The sequence below is a fragment of the Scheffersomyces xylosifermentans genome, assembly GCF_036884685.1.
Source record: "Scheffersomyces xylosifermentans strain CBS 12540 chromosome Unknown RJT20scaffold_6, whole genome shotgun sequence".
In the NCBI taxonomy this organism is placed as follows: domain Eukaryota; kingdom Fungi; phylum Ascomycota; class Pichiomycetes; order Serinales; family Debaryomycetaceae; genus Scheffersomyces; species Scheffersomyces xylosifermentans.
In genome coordinates this window covers 1,361,305-1,377,921 of record NW_027042944.1, presented here as the reverse complement: position 1 = coordinate 1,377,921, position 16,617 = coordinate 1,361,305, and the positions used below count along the sequence as shown (strand labels likewise).

General features: G+C 38.9%; 7 protein-coding genes and 1 non-coding gene across 8 annotated transcripts; 3 read left to right on the top strand and 5 right to left on the bottom strand. All coding sequences in view use genetic code 12, as the record gives it.

The window, feature by feature from the left end:
- The first annotated feature begins 382 nt into the window (after nucleotides 1-382).
- HTA3 (histone H2AZ) lies at nucleotides 383-1,463 on the top strand. The gene has a single exon (XM_064920681.1). The coding sequence runs from the start codon at nucleotides 786-788 to the stop codon at nucleotides 1,182-1,184; it is 399 nt and encodes a 132-aa protein (XP_064773329.1). The 5' UTR covers nucleotides 383-785; the 3' UTR covers nucleotides 1,185-1,463.
- A 55-nt stretch (nucleotides 1,464-1,518) lies between these two features.
- On the bottom strand, nucleotides 1,519-2,666 carry RJT20DRAFT_129982 (uncharacterized protein). Its single transcript, XM_064917636.1, has one exon. It carries the CDS (start codon nucleotides 2,300-2,302, stop codon nucleotides 1,742-1,744), a length of 561 nt encoding a protein of 186 aa, XP_064773328.1. The 5' UTR covers nucleotides 2,303-2,666; the 3' UTR covers nucleotides 1,519-1,741.
- Nucleotides 2,667-3,235, bottom strand: RJT20DRAFT_129981 (uncharacterized protein). The gene has a single exon (XM_064917635.1). It carries the CDS (start codon nucleotides 3,136-3,138, stop codon nucleotides 2,977-2,979), a length of 162 nt encoding a protein of 53 aa, XP_064773327.1. The 5' UTR covers nucleotides 3,139-3,235; the 3' UTR covers nucleotides 2,667-2,976.
- Nucleotides 3,236-3,994: 759 nt separating this feature from the next.
- Nucleotides 3,995-5,119, bottom strand: RJT20DRAFT_146322 (Inosine/uridine-preferring nucleoside hydrolase; the record flags this gene model as incomplete). Its single annotated transcript, XM_064918855.1, has 1 exon — nucleotides 3,995-5,119. One exon carries the CDS (start codon nucleotides 5,117-5,119, stop codon nucleotides 3,995-3,997), a length of 1,125 nt encoding a protein of 374 aa, XP_064773326.1.
- Nucleotides 5,120-6,404: 1,285 nt separating this feature from the next.
- On the bottom strand, nucleotides 6,405-7,715 carry RJT20DRAFT_136392 (NAD(P)/FAD-dependent oxidoreductase; the record flags this gene model as incomplete). The annotated part of the gene is made up of 1 exon (XM_064918471.1): nucleotides 6,405-7,715. One exon carries the CDS (start codon nucleotides 7,713-7,715, stop codon nucleotides 6,405-6,407), a length of 1,311 nt encoding a protein of 436 aa, XP_064773325.1.
- Nucleotides 7,716-8,972: 1,257 nt separating this feature from the next.
- Nucleotides 8,973-13,350, top strand: RJT20DRAFT_129979 (5-oxoprolinase). Its single transcript, XM_064917634.1, has one exon. It carries the CDS (start codon nucleotides 9,336-9,338, stop codon nucleotides 13,287-13,289), a length of 3,954 nt encoding a protein of 1,317 aa, XP_064773324.1. The 5' UTR covers nucleotides 8,973-9,335; the 3' UTR covers nucleotides 13,290-13,350.
- Nucleotides 13,351-13,943: 593 nt separating this feature from the next.
- RJT20DRAFT_t115 lies at nucleotides 13,944-14,015 on the top strand. Its single transcript has one exon. It is a non-coding gene; the product is annotated as a tRNA-Glu (tRNA).
- A 787-nt stretch (nucleotides 14,016-14,802) lies between these two features.
- On the bottom strand, nucleotides 14,803-15,974 carry RJT20DRAFT_136390 (uncharacterized protein; the record flags this gene model as incomplete). The annotated part of the gene is made up of 3 exons (XM_064918470.1): nucleotides 14,803-15,059; nucleotides 15,123-15,289; nucleotides 15,391-15,974. The coding sequence occupies 3 exons, from the start codon at nucleotides 15,972-15,974 to the stop codon at nucleotides 14,803-14,805; spliced, it is 1,008 nt and encodes a 335-aa protein (XP_064773323.1).
- Nucleotides 15,975-16,617: the final 643 nt, after the last annotated feature.

Below are 16,617 nucleotides of genomic sequence, written 5' to 3'. Positions count from 1 at the left end.
TCAAACCCAGTGATATCCACATTCACATCCACATTCATTCAATATCATATTCAATGTCATATTCAATGTCATATTCAATGTCACATCCACACCACCTATAAACACCACCACCTATAAACACCACAACTATTAACACCACCACTCTTAACACCACCACTATAAATTTCATCCCACTCAGTTATCATTTTTGCTGCAAAATTAAAATCGACTCACTCACTGCGACTTCTCTGTCTGCAAATTTAAATCTTCTCCATCTTTTGCATTTTGCATTTTTATTCGCAGCGGCTCTTCTGTCAATTCCTCACTTTTGTCACTTTGCTCACTCACTTTGCTCACTCACTTTGCTCACTCACTTTTCCTTAACTATGCTCACTTTGCTGTTCTCCCTCACCTCCCTCACTTCCTTCTCCCAACACCCACATTTTTTCCTTTTCCTCAGCTTTGTGTATATGTCCGGGTAACACTCACATACACCAACCAAAAATAAATGACCCACACCACAATACTTTAAAAAAAGAACTCCCAGTCCTTTCTCACTTCGCAGCTCACTTTTTTCTTCGTGGTAGCAGCCATTCCGCGCGTTGTTTATTTGTTTTGATTTTGGGCGGGATCTTTTTGTTTTTCCTTCACACTTCTTTTCTGTTGTTTATCATTATTATTGTTGTTGTTTTTTGTAGTGTTGAATCTGTGAGGGCAAGTTTGAATATTGTTTGAAAGAATTGACAGAATTGAAATAGCGTTCGTTCAATTGACCGCATCATCACATACAACGAGATCTCCACAACATGTCCGGCAAAGGTAAAGTGCACGGTGGTAAGGGTAAGTCCTCGGAATCCGCCAAGTCTTCGACTTCCCATTCGGCCAGAGCTGGGTTACAGTTCCCAGTGGGCAGAATCAAGAGATACTTAAAGAGAACCGCACAAAACAAGATCAGAGTGGGATCGAAATCCGCCATCTACTTGACAGCAGTGTTAGAATACTTGACCGCAGAAGTGTTGGAATTGGCAGGTAATGCCGCCAAGGACTTGAAGGTCAAGAGAATCACCCCAAGACATTTGCAATTAGCCATCAGAGGTGATGAAGAATTGGATAACTTGATCAAGGCCACCATTGCTTATGGTGGTGTCTTGCCTCACATCAACAAGGCATTGTTGTTGAAGGTGGAGAAGAAGAAGCTGAAATAAAGCTCCGATTTGGATGCCTATTTCAGTCAATTGAAGCTAGCGTAAGACATCCGATAATCACCCAAGCAATATCATTGCTAAGCTCGCCTGGTTTCTAATTCCCTCGTATGCTGTGCTACTCATGGGTCTGTCTTGTTTGTTCATTAATTATTGCAATTGCTGTCATTGTTTTTGATTGTGCTTCCTGCTGCTACTATACTACTTTTGTCTTGTCTTGTTTTATTACTATTTTCCATTTTTATTCGCTTGAATTAAAATATATTGTACTATATTATCCCATACTTGGTTAGTTCTTTTCTTCATTATTATTAACGTTCACCTAATTTATCATCAATGTAGGCATATGTAGATTTGGATCAAAAACTGTCGGGATAAGATCGAGATGGGATGCTTCATCTGATTGACATTCTATGTAGTAGATGAGTCACACTCCCATGGGATTATCTTTCGGAAATCAAGTTCTTCTAACTTTCTAACGTTTATTTATGATTCTATTTACAGTGGGTGGTTTGTATCATATCTACAAGATACATCACGAGTTAAAGTGACAGTCTTCGTTAGTTGGCTTGGACAGGGGTAGATTTACTGGTAACTTCAGCACTGCTTGACCCTTCACTTTTTGTGATTGATTCGTCGGTCTTGCTGGCTGTATTGGAAGTATTAAGCTTGATATACTTGGGTTTGTAGTCGACAGGCATCACATAATCGTCCAACTTAATATTGATATCTCCCAATCTTGTCTTGATGAAGTCAATTTCATTTTGGAGAACAGATATATCGTCAGCCAAAGCATCTCTTTCGTCGGTGGCCTTCTTTCTGCTTTTGTAGCTTTCGTAGAATATCAAAGATCCGGCAACACTAAAGATAAACAACTCAGATAAGAACGTAGCCCCGTTATCCACAGCCTTTGTATCGTTCAATGGTCTAATTTTGATCTTTTTCTCACCTAATAATGACATCCGAAGCTTCAAGTCGGTGGAATGCACTGTTTGTGCTATGGTTATACATGCTCTTCTGAAGGACTCATGCTCCTTTGCCTGGCTCTTTAAAGCAGTGGCAATCGGCTTGGCAACTGTCCTTACGAGTAATGACGTTAATTTTAATGCGATTCCACTCATTTACACGCTGAAGGGATTTCTACGTCTTCCTGAGATGGATGATGCTATGATTTTGATGCTTTTCTGGTGAATAGGTGGTGTAATCCAGATATGATGAATTCTTGCGGACAACAACTTGTGTGCTAGTACATAAATAACGGTCAGCGGTTCTTGTGCAGAAGTTCCATTAATCGCCAACAAAAATACTCAGCACTGTGAAATGGCAACGAGAGAAGTATGCGAGCTGACCAGATCCTAATATTCTATGGTTCTTGGTGCCGTACCGATGAACCAACGGTGGTCAGTGTCAGTGTCAGGTTTATCGTGAACACAGAAATTCATCGCTGCGATTTCGTGCTCGCTTCTTTGCCGAGCCTCGAAAAAAGCCGGCCAGAGCGGTAGCGAGTGGGGGAATGTAGTGATTGAAGGATAAGAGGTAAAGTAAGTGGTATGGAGAATATTAAGTGGCATGGAGTATATTAAGTAGAATTGAGTATAATGAGTGGTAGCGAGGATTGAAGGATGAAGTATACGTTAGCATGGACTATTAAGTAGCATGTAGTATTAAGTAGCATGTAGTGTATTAAGTAGAGTTGAATATAATGAGTGGTAGCGAGGAGGTGTAATGATTGCATGAAGTATGAAGCGTAATAAGTGGTGTAAGTATAACGTTAGTATGGAATATGACAGTTGGTTTAGAGTAAAAATGGAGCATTGAGTATAATTAGTGGTATGGAGTATAACAGTAGTATGAGTATAACAAATGTATGAGTATAACAAATGTATGAGTATAATGAGTGGTATGAGTATAACAAATACATGGAATATAGCAGTAGGTTTAAAATAAAATAGAGCATTGAGTATAATAAGTGGTAGCGAGTAGGTGGAATGTGGAATGCTGTGCTTGAAGTATAAAGTGTAATAAGTGGTATGGAGTATAGCAAATGTATGGACTATAACATATGTATGCGTATAATATGTACTTGAAGTATAATGGTAGTATTCAGTATTACAGTGATGTCATTGTAAAGTGCAATAGATGCACATCCAGCCAACTATAACAATAGCTTAGAACCTAACAGCAAATAGGATATAAAGTAGTACTTTATACTATGGAGTATATCAGAATTGAATATAACTGTAGTATAGGGTATATTAGTATAGGGTATATTAGTATAGGGTATATTAGTATAGGGTATATTAGTATACTGAATATTAATGCGAGTATTTAAAGTAAAGTGTATATAGTATTGCTAAGAACATATTAACTCCAGAAGACGAATTATATAACCGCAAGACGTCAAAATTATGGATATGAATGTCCATGTTCTTAACTTTAACTTTAAACGTTGGACCTGCTCAACAGAAATAGCTACTTCTGTAACTGCAAACATTTTTGCACCCATCAACTCTGTGTATAGGCTACCTTCGTAAACATTGATGGAGACAAAATACCACAAAGATCAGAAATACTATTTTGACACCGACCAGAGTACACGATCACCAAAGAAACAACAGTGAATTCAATGGAAACACACATACTACATTGAAAACATATACCTTTTGAAATAAGGAACTTTTATATTCTAGATTACATCGTAGCCGCCCAAAGAGGCCACCATTATGAATCATCAAGAGGAAAGATCCACCGAAAGAAACTCTTATACGAAAGAAAAGCTAAATGTCTATAAAGGTCTAATCGAATTCTTTTTCTTATTCATAACCTGCCAAAGCAACTGGTCCTCCAACTTCACAGTATTGTCTCCAATCTTGGAAATAGGTGGAAACCAACAAGTCGTAGAACTTGTCGTCATTAATCTTGTTCACAATTGTGGCATTACCAGTAATTGCACCCTTTGGCGCATAATCAGCACCCCAGATTCTTAAACTACCATAGAATGGAGAGTAGAACAGAGTATCAACAGCAACTGAAAAATTGGTGGTACTCTCAATCAAGTCTGGCCACACCATGAATGCAGAAACTACCTCATCCCAGAAAGGAAGTGTTTGCTCCAGGGTGTTTTCGGAATAGTTACCAGTTGCAACTAAGTTGGAGACAAATTCAAAGTATGGAGTATCTTCTAAAACGGAAAGACCACCAGCCTTGTTGATCAAGATATCATATAATGCCTGGGATGGAACCAAGTAGTTAGTGACATTCGCACCAATGTAGATTTGACTCCAGTTGGCAGTAAGGACAATTTGTGCAGCTTCTGGATCTTGCATTAAGTTGATGTCGGTGTTGATATCGTTGACAATTGAAGGTCCAGTAGCAGCGGCATACTGTTGATCGAAATATCCTCCCATAATGTACAAACCAGCAGCTTCCTTCACAAGGTTAGGGTAAATAGAAATAGCTTGGGCGACAGTGGTCATCATACCAGCAGCATAAATGTATACTGGATCGGTATCCTTGTTGGCTTTGACGGCCTCGACCATGGCAATGGCACCAGGCAAAGTTTCATTGTATGTGAAGTTGTCCCAGGTATAGGTATCTTCGTAGAAAGAAGCAAATGCACCTTGCCAGACCAACTCTCCAAAGAGACTTTGCCAAGCATCGAAGGTATCCTGAGTTCTTAATAAAGGCTGTTGAGCACCGACGTAATGGGGAATACAGGAAGACAAATTATAAGTTTGCAAAATGTCGAACGCAGTTCCTGCGGCATCAACTACTGAAGATGAACCGAAACTGGTAGAAATACCAAGCACTTCCCATCCTGCTGCTAATGGGAATAACACTTGCAAAGGTGCTAATCCATCATTATCAATGAAAACCTTCTTGGCGGTGGTTAAGCCCAAGATACTTGCAACTGCTACGGAGAACTTAATTTGCACCATTCTGGAAAAAAAATATTTGCAGTAACTAATATCGTAAAATCTCGAGGAATTTTTAAGCCTCTGGATCTGGCTCTCTTTATATCATCGATGGTTCAGTTCCAAGGCTCTCTTTCGGAGAGACAGAACCTTTGACTCTTATCTTTGATTGCATGCATAAGTTGTAGTTATACGACGATGATAATCCCAATGCAGGAGTTTCCCCGTGGTTGGCCTTCCATTGTAAGGCACATCATTACTGATTACAGATAAAGGTGAAAAATTCGTCCGTATTTGTAATTTGCGGCTTTGCCGCGGCGAAGAAAAAAATAGGTAACTTGGAACTGTCCCAATTTGGTGGGATGCAATGTGATGTGCCTGATTGATTTGATATCATTTATTAGCACGTTTGCATCTCAAGGCTTTAGTCTACTGTTTTCTTACTTCATGGATGAAGCTATGATTTTTTAGTAGAATATACCTGGGGGTTTATAGGTGGTGAAAGATGAGGATGCGAGAATCCTAAGAACGAGACTTTAGCTATATATGGAAGAACGTGGGGGATTGTCAGCATAGTAAACAAAAACTTTCTTTCTTCCAAGTCATCCGACTCCAGGAGAGGATCTAATTACGCAATATTCTGATTTTGGCTCTTTCAGCGTTTTAAGTCACTCTCAGACTAAAACTCCTATCAAAGACATATCTCGCCCATATTTGGAATTATACCTGTATTGGGAACTAAATTTAGCACAGTGAAGGTGGTTACAACAAGATTATAGTAAATGGTGGGTTAATGCGTCGTATAACTTATATAACAATCATGATATAATATATTGGGATGGTAGATATTGGGATGGTAGATAACAGTAATAATGAATGTAAAAACATAGAAAGTGCTCAAAGCTTTTTTTTGTTCAATTCAGATCGGGCCATTATTGCTATTCTCAAATTCAGGATTCACCATTGAATCTTGTTGACAGGTGCACTAGATTATATTAAAGAACCTAATTTACATCACAGTGAAACAGTGCAGATGATAACTTGCTCCTGACTATGAGTGCGTATTCTGTACGAACCAACGTCTGAAGGTAAAAATCATATTGCATACTCAACATTACTAAGCTGTCGAGCAGCACCAAGTGTAAGATACAATTGTAGATATCTCAGTATTGAGTGTCTGGTTTTATAATCTTGGAAGCTTTCTAGTTAGGTATTTTGCCTCAAATTATTCCATTGAATAACGTGTATACCTTTCCGAGATTGTACAGGAGAATTGCTGCAAACACTTGGATTGGAGTGATGTCAACTTCTAAGTTCCATATGTAGCCTTACCTTCAGACCATTCTGTGATATCATTAATGTTTTTTATTACATTACTACCCCCATATCTATTCTGCACATCGTAGACATTTCTTGACTTCCCGGTCTCCGGTCTCCATCTCCACAATTCCTTAACTGAAGGAGAAATTGATTTGCCTCCATCAACAACCATATCTTTGATATATTTTCCTATCACGGGCATATATTTGAATCCCTGACCAGAGTCTCCTGTTCCTAGTATGACGTTGTTTATCGTAGGATGGGTGCCTATAAGAAAATTACGGTCAGGCGTATCTGTACACCAACAAATCTTGACCAGATCGAATTCTCGGTTTGATAACTCTGGAATGCATTGCTTCAAAAATGATCTAATCTGTTTATCAGCTTCCCTGGGAATTTTGTTGACATAAAGAGGCACTGAGTCCTTCTCCTTGTCTATTATATTTATGTAACCTGGAAACTCATTACATATTTTCAAGCCGCCCTCCATATCTGGCTCAAAGAAGAACCCTTCATCTAAGTTTAGGAGCACAGGCATGCCTTTTAATATACCCATCTCTTGTTTGTTAAGAGAAATATGAGCCAAGGTGAAACATTTAGCCAACAATTGGTTCTCGAAGTCTAAAAACTTGTAAGATTGTGCACCAGCACATATTACTACACGACTTGCCTTGATGGCTCTCCCAGACGCCGTTTGGATACCGATGACACATTTTAGTTCTGATAGGGGTTCTTCATACACCAATTGCAGTACTTCTTCTCGAATGAACTTCCCTCCTAACTTCTTTATTTCGGCGGAAGCTGTTTCTAAGGCTTGTCTAGCAAAAATCCAGCCACACTTAGTTTCTTGATGGTACCCTATCCAGTTCTTGAACAAAAAAGAACTATTTTTATCAGCCAAACTGGGGAGAGCTCTTGAAAAGCTAATTGAATCATTCAATTCTGTAAATGGTATATTTTGAAGCTTCAATGACTTTTTCCTTTCATGAATATCCATCTGTTTTTCTTTGCCAGTTGCAGCATAAATGATCCCAGTTTCATGAAAGGCTTCCCTATAGACAGGGTCATTTCTCCAAAGGTCGAATGACTCAAGTGCTAGCTTACTTAGAAACTCATTATCGACTATCGATTGGAAAATCTTGTTAACGTCATTTCCAGCACTTAAAGGTGATGGCACTGGATATGGATCCACCAATGTAATATCGGTATAACCACTACGTAGAAGCTCCAAGGCTGTGGAGAGGCCAAAAGTGCCTGCTCCCACAATTACTATAGGCGAATCCACTTCAACCATCAGCATGTTATTTTGCAATGTTAATTTGACATAATCTGTTCTTGGAGCGGTTAAAATATATCATTGAACATTGGTACTAGATCGTGATCCAGTTGAAAATACAAATAGGTTTTAATTCCGCTAAACCGTACCCTTTCTATAGCTCTATAGGATTCAAAGACTACAATTCTCCTACCAATCTGTAATGTTTCAAGCTTCCATTCGGACACTTAGCTAATAATCGGGAAGTTCATTGGCCCCAAAAAAAGTAGCAATATCCTCAAAACTATATGCCGTAATTTTCTGTCAGGACGTCGGTAGTATATTGCATTTGCCAAGATCTATAATTACAATTGAAGCGAAAACTTCCAAAGGCGGGTCAAAATAGTGTACCGGCGAGCTTTACTTTTTGTTAAGTGTCTCTTTCTTGGAGAAATTTCAAGTAGCCAATTACGAAAGGTACACACCATCTCCGTAGTCCTATCGGCATATGAATTTTTTCGTATGAATTGGAGTGCCTTTTTGTTTATGGACAGGGGATTGCAAATTAGGGTTTCTGTAAGGTTTGATAGTATAGTATGCTTCATAGAAGTATAGAACCTTTAAGAGCTCCAGCAACGTCTATTTAGAGGTACATTAAATGAAAATTAGAATGATGTAACATAAATACTATAATTTTTTGGCAGGAGTTTGGCACGAGTTCATAACAAGGATGCTAACATATGGGTTGCACTGGGTCAGTATTGTAACTGCATTATCTTGTTTTTCTAATGTAGTGAGATTTTATTCAGCACCATTTAACTAGCCTTAATTTAAAAAATAAGCTATAATTTCTTTGGTGAGTCTCTGTAGCATATTACATCAATAACAACTGTCGTTGAGCATTACAACCCGACCAGAGAAAATCACAAGGACCACACAAACTGCACGATCGCGTAGGTATAACCAATGATTGAAATCAAAACAGGAACAAGGATCGCCTGTGTGGAGTTTCTCTTTTCCCGTATTTGCAGAAAGAGGAATTCCCCTTGGTAGGTCCTTCCAATTCTCGGTTGCTCGACGAAGATCTCTGTCGCTTTCATACCAAATTTAGCCCTACGTGAAATACCTGCCATACATTATGCACCTCTTGCACCTCTTTGCATGAAAATTATTGTTCGTAAAACTGGACGGATATGTGATTCATGCAATTCTATCCCAATCGAGAATTTGGGTGTGAAAAAAAGATGGTCTACCCGACCATCCAAATTGTGTGAGGAGGACACAATTGGTAGGCGCAAGCACAGGAAATATTTTTGATTCATTGTCTATGGGAGTCGATGGTCCAGTGATGAAATTCATAGCAAGAATGGTAATTGCATTGGCATACCTTCCTGATGAACTTCAAAGACGTTTGTGAAAGGAGTGCATGGTCAACGTGATAGTCGTTAAAATTGTAGGTTTCAAGTCCATATCTTTCGGCTATTCTGGCAAAGAAGAAAGTAACTTTTGATTTCAATCATAAACTGCCCCTTAGGCGCATCATCTGTATCTGGAGAAGAATATAATGCCCTTTGATTAATAGAATATCTAGACAGAATCCCAATATTCACATTGTACTCGAAGATCACACTATCAAAAAGTCTTTTGATCCCTTTAAAACCGAAAATGACTTATCTCGACAATGGTGTAGAAATCTCCATCGACAGAGGTGGAACATTTACCGATGTCATCTACAAGTACGGAAATACTGAAGAAGCTTTCAAGTTATTGTCGATAGATCCGCTGAACTACAGAGATGCCAACATTGAAGGTATTAGAAGAGTTCTAGAAAAGCTAACCAACAAGGACATCCCTAGAGGCACGAAACTTGACACTTCCATTATTTCTTCTATCAGGTTAGGTACTACTGTAGCAACTAATGCCTTATTAGAGAGGAAAGGCGCAAAAATTGGTCTAGTGACCACCAAAGGGTTCAAGGATCTCTTACACATTGGTGATCAATCACGTCCAGACTTATTCGCATTGAATATCGTCAAGCCAGGTGTATTATACGAAAGGGTAATAGAAGCAGAGGAAAGGGTCACGATGCCAGCATTCACTGTTGATCCTACTGGATATGATGCACGAGATTTACTAGATAATAAAAGATTTGTTCTAGGAGAAACAAAGGAGGTATTTGAAATAATAGAGCAACTAAATGTCAATAAGCTAACCGAAGATCTTCAAGAATTAAGGAAAGAAGGCATTGAATCTATTGCCATAGTCTTTATTCACGGGTTTAACTATCAGGAACATGAAAAATTGGCAGGTAAAATTGCGCAGTCATTGGGATTTACTAATGTATCACTATCTCACGAAATATTACCCGTTATCAAAACTGTATCTCGTGGTCAATCGACCACCGTTGATGCATACGTTACCCCTATAATTAAGGAGTATATTCAAAATTTCTTGAGTGGGCTTCGAGAGGATTTTGAGGAGCATACTCGAATAGAGTTCATGCAATCAGATGGAGGGTTGTGTTCTTGGAGAAATTTTTCAGGATTGAAATCCTTGCTTTCAGGTCCTGCTGGCGGCGTTGTGGGAGCAGCAAAAACCTCCTACGATGCTGTGAAGAAAATACCAGTAATAGGCTTTGATATGGGTGGAACATCAACCGATGTGTCAAGATACGCAGGCGAATTCGAATTTTCGTTTGAAAGTATCACTGCTGGAATTAAAATTGCAGCTCCGCAATTGGATATCAACACGGTAGCTTCTGGAGGAGGGTCCATTTTATTTTATAGAAACGGAGCTTTCGTTGTTGGTCCCGAATCGGCAGGAGCCCACCCTGGTCCCGCATGCTACAGGAAAGGTGGACCATTGACTATAACAGATGCCAACTTGTTCACAGGAAGGATAATACCTGAATATTTTCCCAAAATTTTTGGAGAAACAGAGGATCAACCATTGGACTACGAGATAACGAAGCAGAAGTTCGAGCAGCTTGCTGAAATAATTAATAAAGAAAATCCAAAATTTACAAAAACTGCTAAAGAAATTGCATTGGGTTTTCTCAATGTGGCAGACTTTCAAATGGCTAGACCCATTAGAGATTTAACAGATTCAAAAGGCCATGATGTGACCAAACATGTCCTAGCTTCGTTTGGAGGAGCAGGTGGCCAACATGCGGCATCTATCGCTGAGATACTAAAGATCAGGAGAATAATAATTCATAAGCATTCTTCTATTCTATCAGCTTACGGGATTTCATTAGCATCAGTCGTTAGTGAACAACAGGAACCCGTAGCACTAGCCTACTGCGAACAATCTAGGAATTCCTTACTTCAAGATTGTGAAAGACTAAAGTTACGTTGCCAAGATCAATTACAAAAACAAAGAGTTCAAATTGACACTATTTCGTTCGAAACTTATTTTAATATGGGGTATAAGGGTTCCGATACTAGAATAATGATTCAGCAAGATAATACAAACGACTTTTTGGAACAATTTTACAAGAAACACGAGCTCGAGTTTGCATTTAATGACTTAGAGAGGACAGTTTTGATTTCGGATATTAGAGTTCGAGGAAGCGGAGAGGCCTCAGTTGTTCAAGCAGAAAGGTCACCTTTCCAAGATTATGATGTAGTGGAGAGAATTCACCTTTCAAATAAATTTGCAATATCGACAACTTCAGTTTATTTTGGAGAAGGGGATTTACCTTCCGAAGTTTACTTCTTGGACAAATTACCAGTGGGGGCGGTTATAACTGGCCCTGCGCTTATTTTGGATGCAAATCACAGTATTGTCGTTTCTCCTTCTTCGACAGCTACAATATTACCTCGTCATGTTGTTATTGATTTAAAGAGTGAAAAGAAACCGCCTGTATCCACAAATTACGTGGATCCAATTCAGTTATCTATCTTTGCGAATAGGTTTATGTCTATTGCAGACGATATGTCAAGAACTCTTCAGAAGATTTCAATTAGCGCAAATATAAAGGAAAGATTGGATTATTCTTGCGCTTTGTTTGATAACGAGGGTAACTTGACTGCAAATGCTCCTAATGTTCCTGTTCATCTTGGATCCATGTCAACTGCCATCAAATATCAATTGGACTATTGGAAGAATGACATAAAAGAGGGTGATATTTTATGTACTAATTCCCCAAGTGTTGGAGGAACACATTTACCTGACATAACGGTAATTTCGCCAGTTTTTATTGATGGAACAATCCAATTTGTGGTGGCGGCAAGAGCACATCATTCCGAAATTGGAGGTTCCTCCCCGGGTTCGTCATCTTCTTATGCAAGGGATATCTTTGAAGAAGGTGCCAACATTGAGGCTTGGAAAATTGTATCTAATGGTAAGTTTGACTATGAAGGCTTGGTAAAGCACTTTGTAGAAGTTCCTAGGGAGCACGGAGTATCAGGGACTCGTAATATTGACGACAATATTTCAGATTTAAAGGCTCAAATTGCATCGAACCAAAGGGGAATAATTTTGCTCAAGGAATTATTCGAGGAATACGGCAGTGAAACAGTTTTATTTTATATGCGAAACGTAAAAAAGACTGCTGAATTGGCTGTTCGGGATTTCCTCAGAGATTTTGCAATCAAGAACACGAAAAGATTGCCATTGACTGCCATTGACTATATGGATGATGGTTGCAAAATACAAGTAAAAATTGATATTAATGCAAAGGACGGTTCTGCAGTGTTTGACTTCCATGGCACTTCTCTTGAGTCTTATTCCAATTTGAATGCTCCAAGATCTATCACGTACTCCACTGTGATATATGTTTTACGATGCTTGGTAAACCTAGAAATTCCCTTAAATCAAGGTTGCTTGGACCCATGTACAATTATCCTTCCCGAGAATAGTTTAATTAATCCTAGCCGGTTCGCTGCAGTTTGTGCTGGAAATGGTATGACATCACAGAGATTGACCGATGTGTTATTTCGAGCCTTTGGACTAACGTCAGCAACCGGCGGTTGCATGAATGGAATTAATTTCGGAACAGGAGGTGTCAACAGCAAGGGAGAAATGATCAAAGGTTTCGGGTATACTGAGACAATAGGGCAAGGCAATTGTGCTGGAATAGTCGAAAAAGGAGGTGAGAGAATTGGCTTTCACGGTTTCTCAGGAACTCAGACTAATATGACAAATACTAAGATTACTGACCCAGAAGTCTTAGAGCAACGATATCCATGTTTGCTATTGCACTATGGTATTCGAGAAAATTCAGGAGGAAAAGGCAAATGGAATGGAGGAAATGGATTAATCAGAGAAATAAAATTCACTTCACCAGTTCATGTGTCTTTAGTCACGCAAAGACGAGTCTTTGAACCTTGGGGAATATATGGGGGAGAACCTGGGTCTAAAGGTGAAAATTACTTGGGCAGAAACAGATCTGCCGATATCATACAATGGATCCAGTTACCTTCATTGGCAGAAATCGAAATAAAAACGGGCGATATCTTGAAAATTTTGACCCCTGGTGGGGGCGGATTTGGTAAACCAGAAGACACGGATGAATACTGGGGCATTACGAAAGGTCATAAAAAGCAGTTCGGTAAAAACGTTTTGTGCGCAGGGAGCATTGGTAATAGCAAGGATGCCGCCAACTCATCACAATAATTAATGTTTATGATCGTCATTATATAAAAGTACAATGAATAATACTGATTTCTTTAAGAAATTAATGTAGTAGACAGAATTTTAGATCAATGGGAATTGGAATGGAGTCGAGTGGAACTTTTTGGAGCCGTTGGTTATCGATACGAATTGAACGCCGCAGATGCTGCATTGTGCAGCAAATGCATGCACATATTTAGACGTAAAATATAAGCGAATATGCACCTATAAAGGAGAAGCACTACTTTAACATTTTCCACTTGTAGACTGTCTCTCAAACTGAATAGACTAAGTAGCAAAGATCTAAATCTGGTGATATGAACTAATCTGATGAATGAAGATCTCACTTCGAGATGGTCATGGGAACTTTAATCGGTTGTTATGCGGGCAGTGCATTCCATAATGAAACCTTTACCAACACTCCCAGAAGCCTGGTATAATCGGCGACCATTGTGCTCATTTGGATAATGTAGACAGTTACAAGTAAGGAAAACGTTACGCTGGAAGATAATGGTATCATTCTAGATTGATTTAGTAACATGTTGCAAAACCAGTCTGAACTATATAAAAACGTGATAAAAGTCACATTTAAATATTTAAATCACATGATTTTAAGAGATGTTAGAAATTCCCTGCAGTTTAGCTTTCAACAATACTTCCGATATAGTGTAACGGCTAGCACGGTTCGCTTTCACCGAGCAGACCCGGGTTCGACTCCCGGTATCGGAATTCTTTTTTTGTAAAGCGTTGGTGCTAAGAAGATTGGTACTTGATGGTTGGTACAGTGCTTTAACTATTCATTCAAATTAATGACTGGAATTATTTCACACCATCTGGTCAAAAATTTTAATACGAGTGCCGGAATTGTTTCCAAGTATACCCCCTGAAATATTCAAACCAACAACGGAAAACTGTTATATTCAGTCGACAGGATTATAATATCCAATTCTAATATATATACTACGTATATATTCGCTATCCATAGTGGTATGAGAAATGCTCTACCCGGGCTGTTGCTACGATACAATGCCAATAGAACATCAAAAAGTACTTATTACGGCTATTTTAACCTCATTATTGTACCAAAACTACACCTGAAATCGTCTTCTTGGTAGTCTCTCTCTTAGTCTTTACATTCTCAGATCGTCACCGTCCGCTGATGCTGTTGTTCTTGAATCCTGGGAAGGCGGAGGAGCATGCTCAAATCCTTGTTCCATCACTTAAATACTCTTTTCGTATTTCTCGATTTGATTCTCTTCCTCCATGTAGGGGATTGCTTTTCTATGTCGTTGTCGTCTTCAGCACCATTGAAACCAAATATGAACTCAAGATCTTCAAAGTCCTTCCTCATCCGACCTTGATCATTAGTGAAGTCTGACAATCCAAAATCAATTAACGACACCTTTCCAGATACCGAAACATGTATGTTAGGAATTCTAATATCATTATGCGAAATCCCCAACAGATGGATTTCCTTGAGTCTATCCTTTATGACCTGATAGACTTAGTATTTATCTCATTCCTGCTCTGGCATTTCCTGTCCAAGGTACTCAAATATGTGCACAAGATGATCACCAAGACCATTCCAATAGCCCGAACAAAGGATTTTGGGAAAATTGGAAGCATATTGGGATTCTGCGATTGTGTGGTTGATCTTTAATTCATTGAAAAATATATTATAGTAGGCATCTCTCTCCGGAACTTCATGAAGTGCAAACCCATTGTTTTCTTTCCACCATGATCTGTCGTAGTAATACTTTTTGACAAATACTACTGGAGTTAATTCCAATGTAGGGAAATTCGTCGCAGCATTATATTCAACTCTACACAACGTACTGCCGAAAATGTCACGTTCGACGTTCCATCTACCGTTATCTTGGACAATGGTCGGCACGGTTGGGATATATTGACCCTTCGAAGAAGAAGAAGAAGAAGAAGACGGCTTCCAAGATGGATCCAACGACCAAGAACATTTGAGACCAACATTATCAAGTCTATCAATCCTACCAGCTAACAGCATAGCTTGTTTTGCTCTCTCATGTACGATTCGTAATTTTCTTTGCTTTATCTGTTGTGTTGAAAAAAAAAACCAGCAATTGCTGACCTTAACGTGATTCCATCAGAAACAGTCTCTGGATTGCCTATTATATAGTATTCAATATTCATAATACCATTTTCGTTGAAATTATATTCAAAAAAACCTGAAAAAGTATTATGGTCAGAGAGAAAGACTCTATTTGTGCCACAGATCATGGCTTGATAAAGATATTTTCTCAAAAGCAAAGTAAAACAAACAGCTGAAGTCCACAATCTTGATGGAAAAAAAAGCTGATTTGCATCTGCTGGATTTTGTTGATAATTGCGGATAAGCTCCATCATTCGCTCAAACCCTTCATTCAACTTATAGTTCAGCCTGTTGTAGTCTCCAATTGCAAAACACATTTCAGGATACAGGCGTGCTGGAGGATTTTTGCAACCCCAAATATGCACTACATCCAGCTCCACGATTACAGAATCAGTAAGCGGAGCAAAAAACCTCATTAAACCAAAATTGCTGGTAGTATCTATTTTCTTATACAAAGAATTGATCGGAGGCTTAATCTCTGAATTGAAGTAATCTTGGATATAAGCTTCCAGCTCAATGTCTTCTGGCATGGGATTCTCGTAAAAACGCTTCAAATAGGACATACGTAAGTCCGTACGTTTGATTTTGTGATCAAGTGGAAGAAGATATCGCCTTATGAATGTGGCACTTCCCATGGGTTTGAATTGAGCCGATAACAATGCATCGGTGATATATACAAGTATAGGAAAACTGGGTTGGTGCCTACTCCAAGAGAAGTGCGGGAGATTTCTGTGAAGTCTTCCTCCTGTTGTGTCGTTGCACTGAATTTTAGGAGATGGGTATCGAGAAGAACTCATGTGGCTTTCTCGCAATCACAACCTACAGTTGCAAATAATTGTGCATTTATTTGGATATTCCAGTTCTGGTATCTCTCTCAGTAATGTTTTTGCTATAAATTGAGCTGAAAAACATAGTAATTTAGAGGAAGAAGATAAAGTCGTCTAAAGTATCATTGTAGGAGTTGCTTTTAATGTTAATCTCTGCTGCAATGAACTGCATGATAACTACCATTTCTTTCTTTATTCATTATATTAGATAGACTGAAACAATGTTGCGGTACGGGTATTCACAAATAGATGGTATCAGATACCATTTGGGCAATTATAGTACAAGAAAATTCATAATCACGTGATCCACTTAGTGCCTGCACGCACCGGAGAAAAACTCTATGTGCAGGGCATTCAGGTCTCCGATACTCCGACGAAG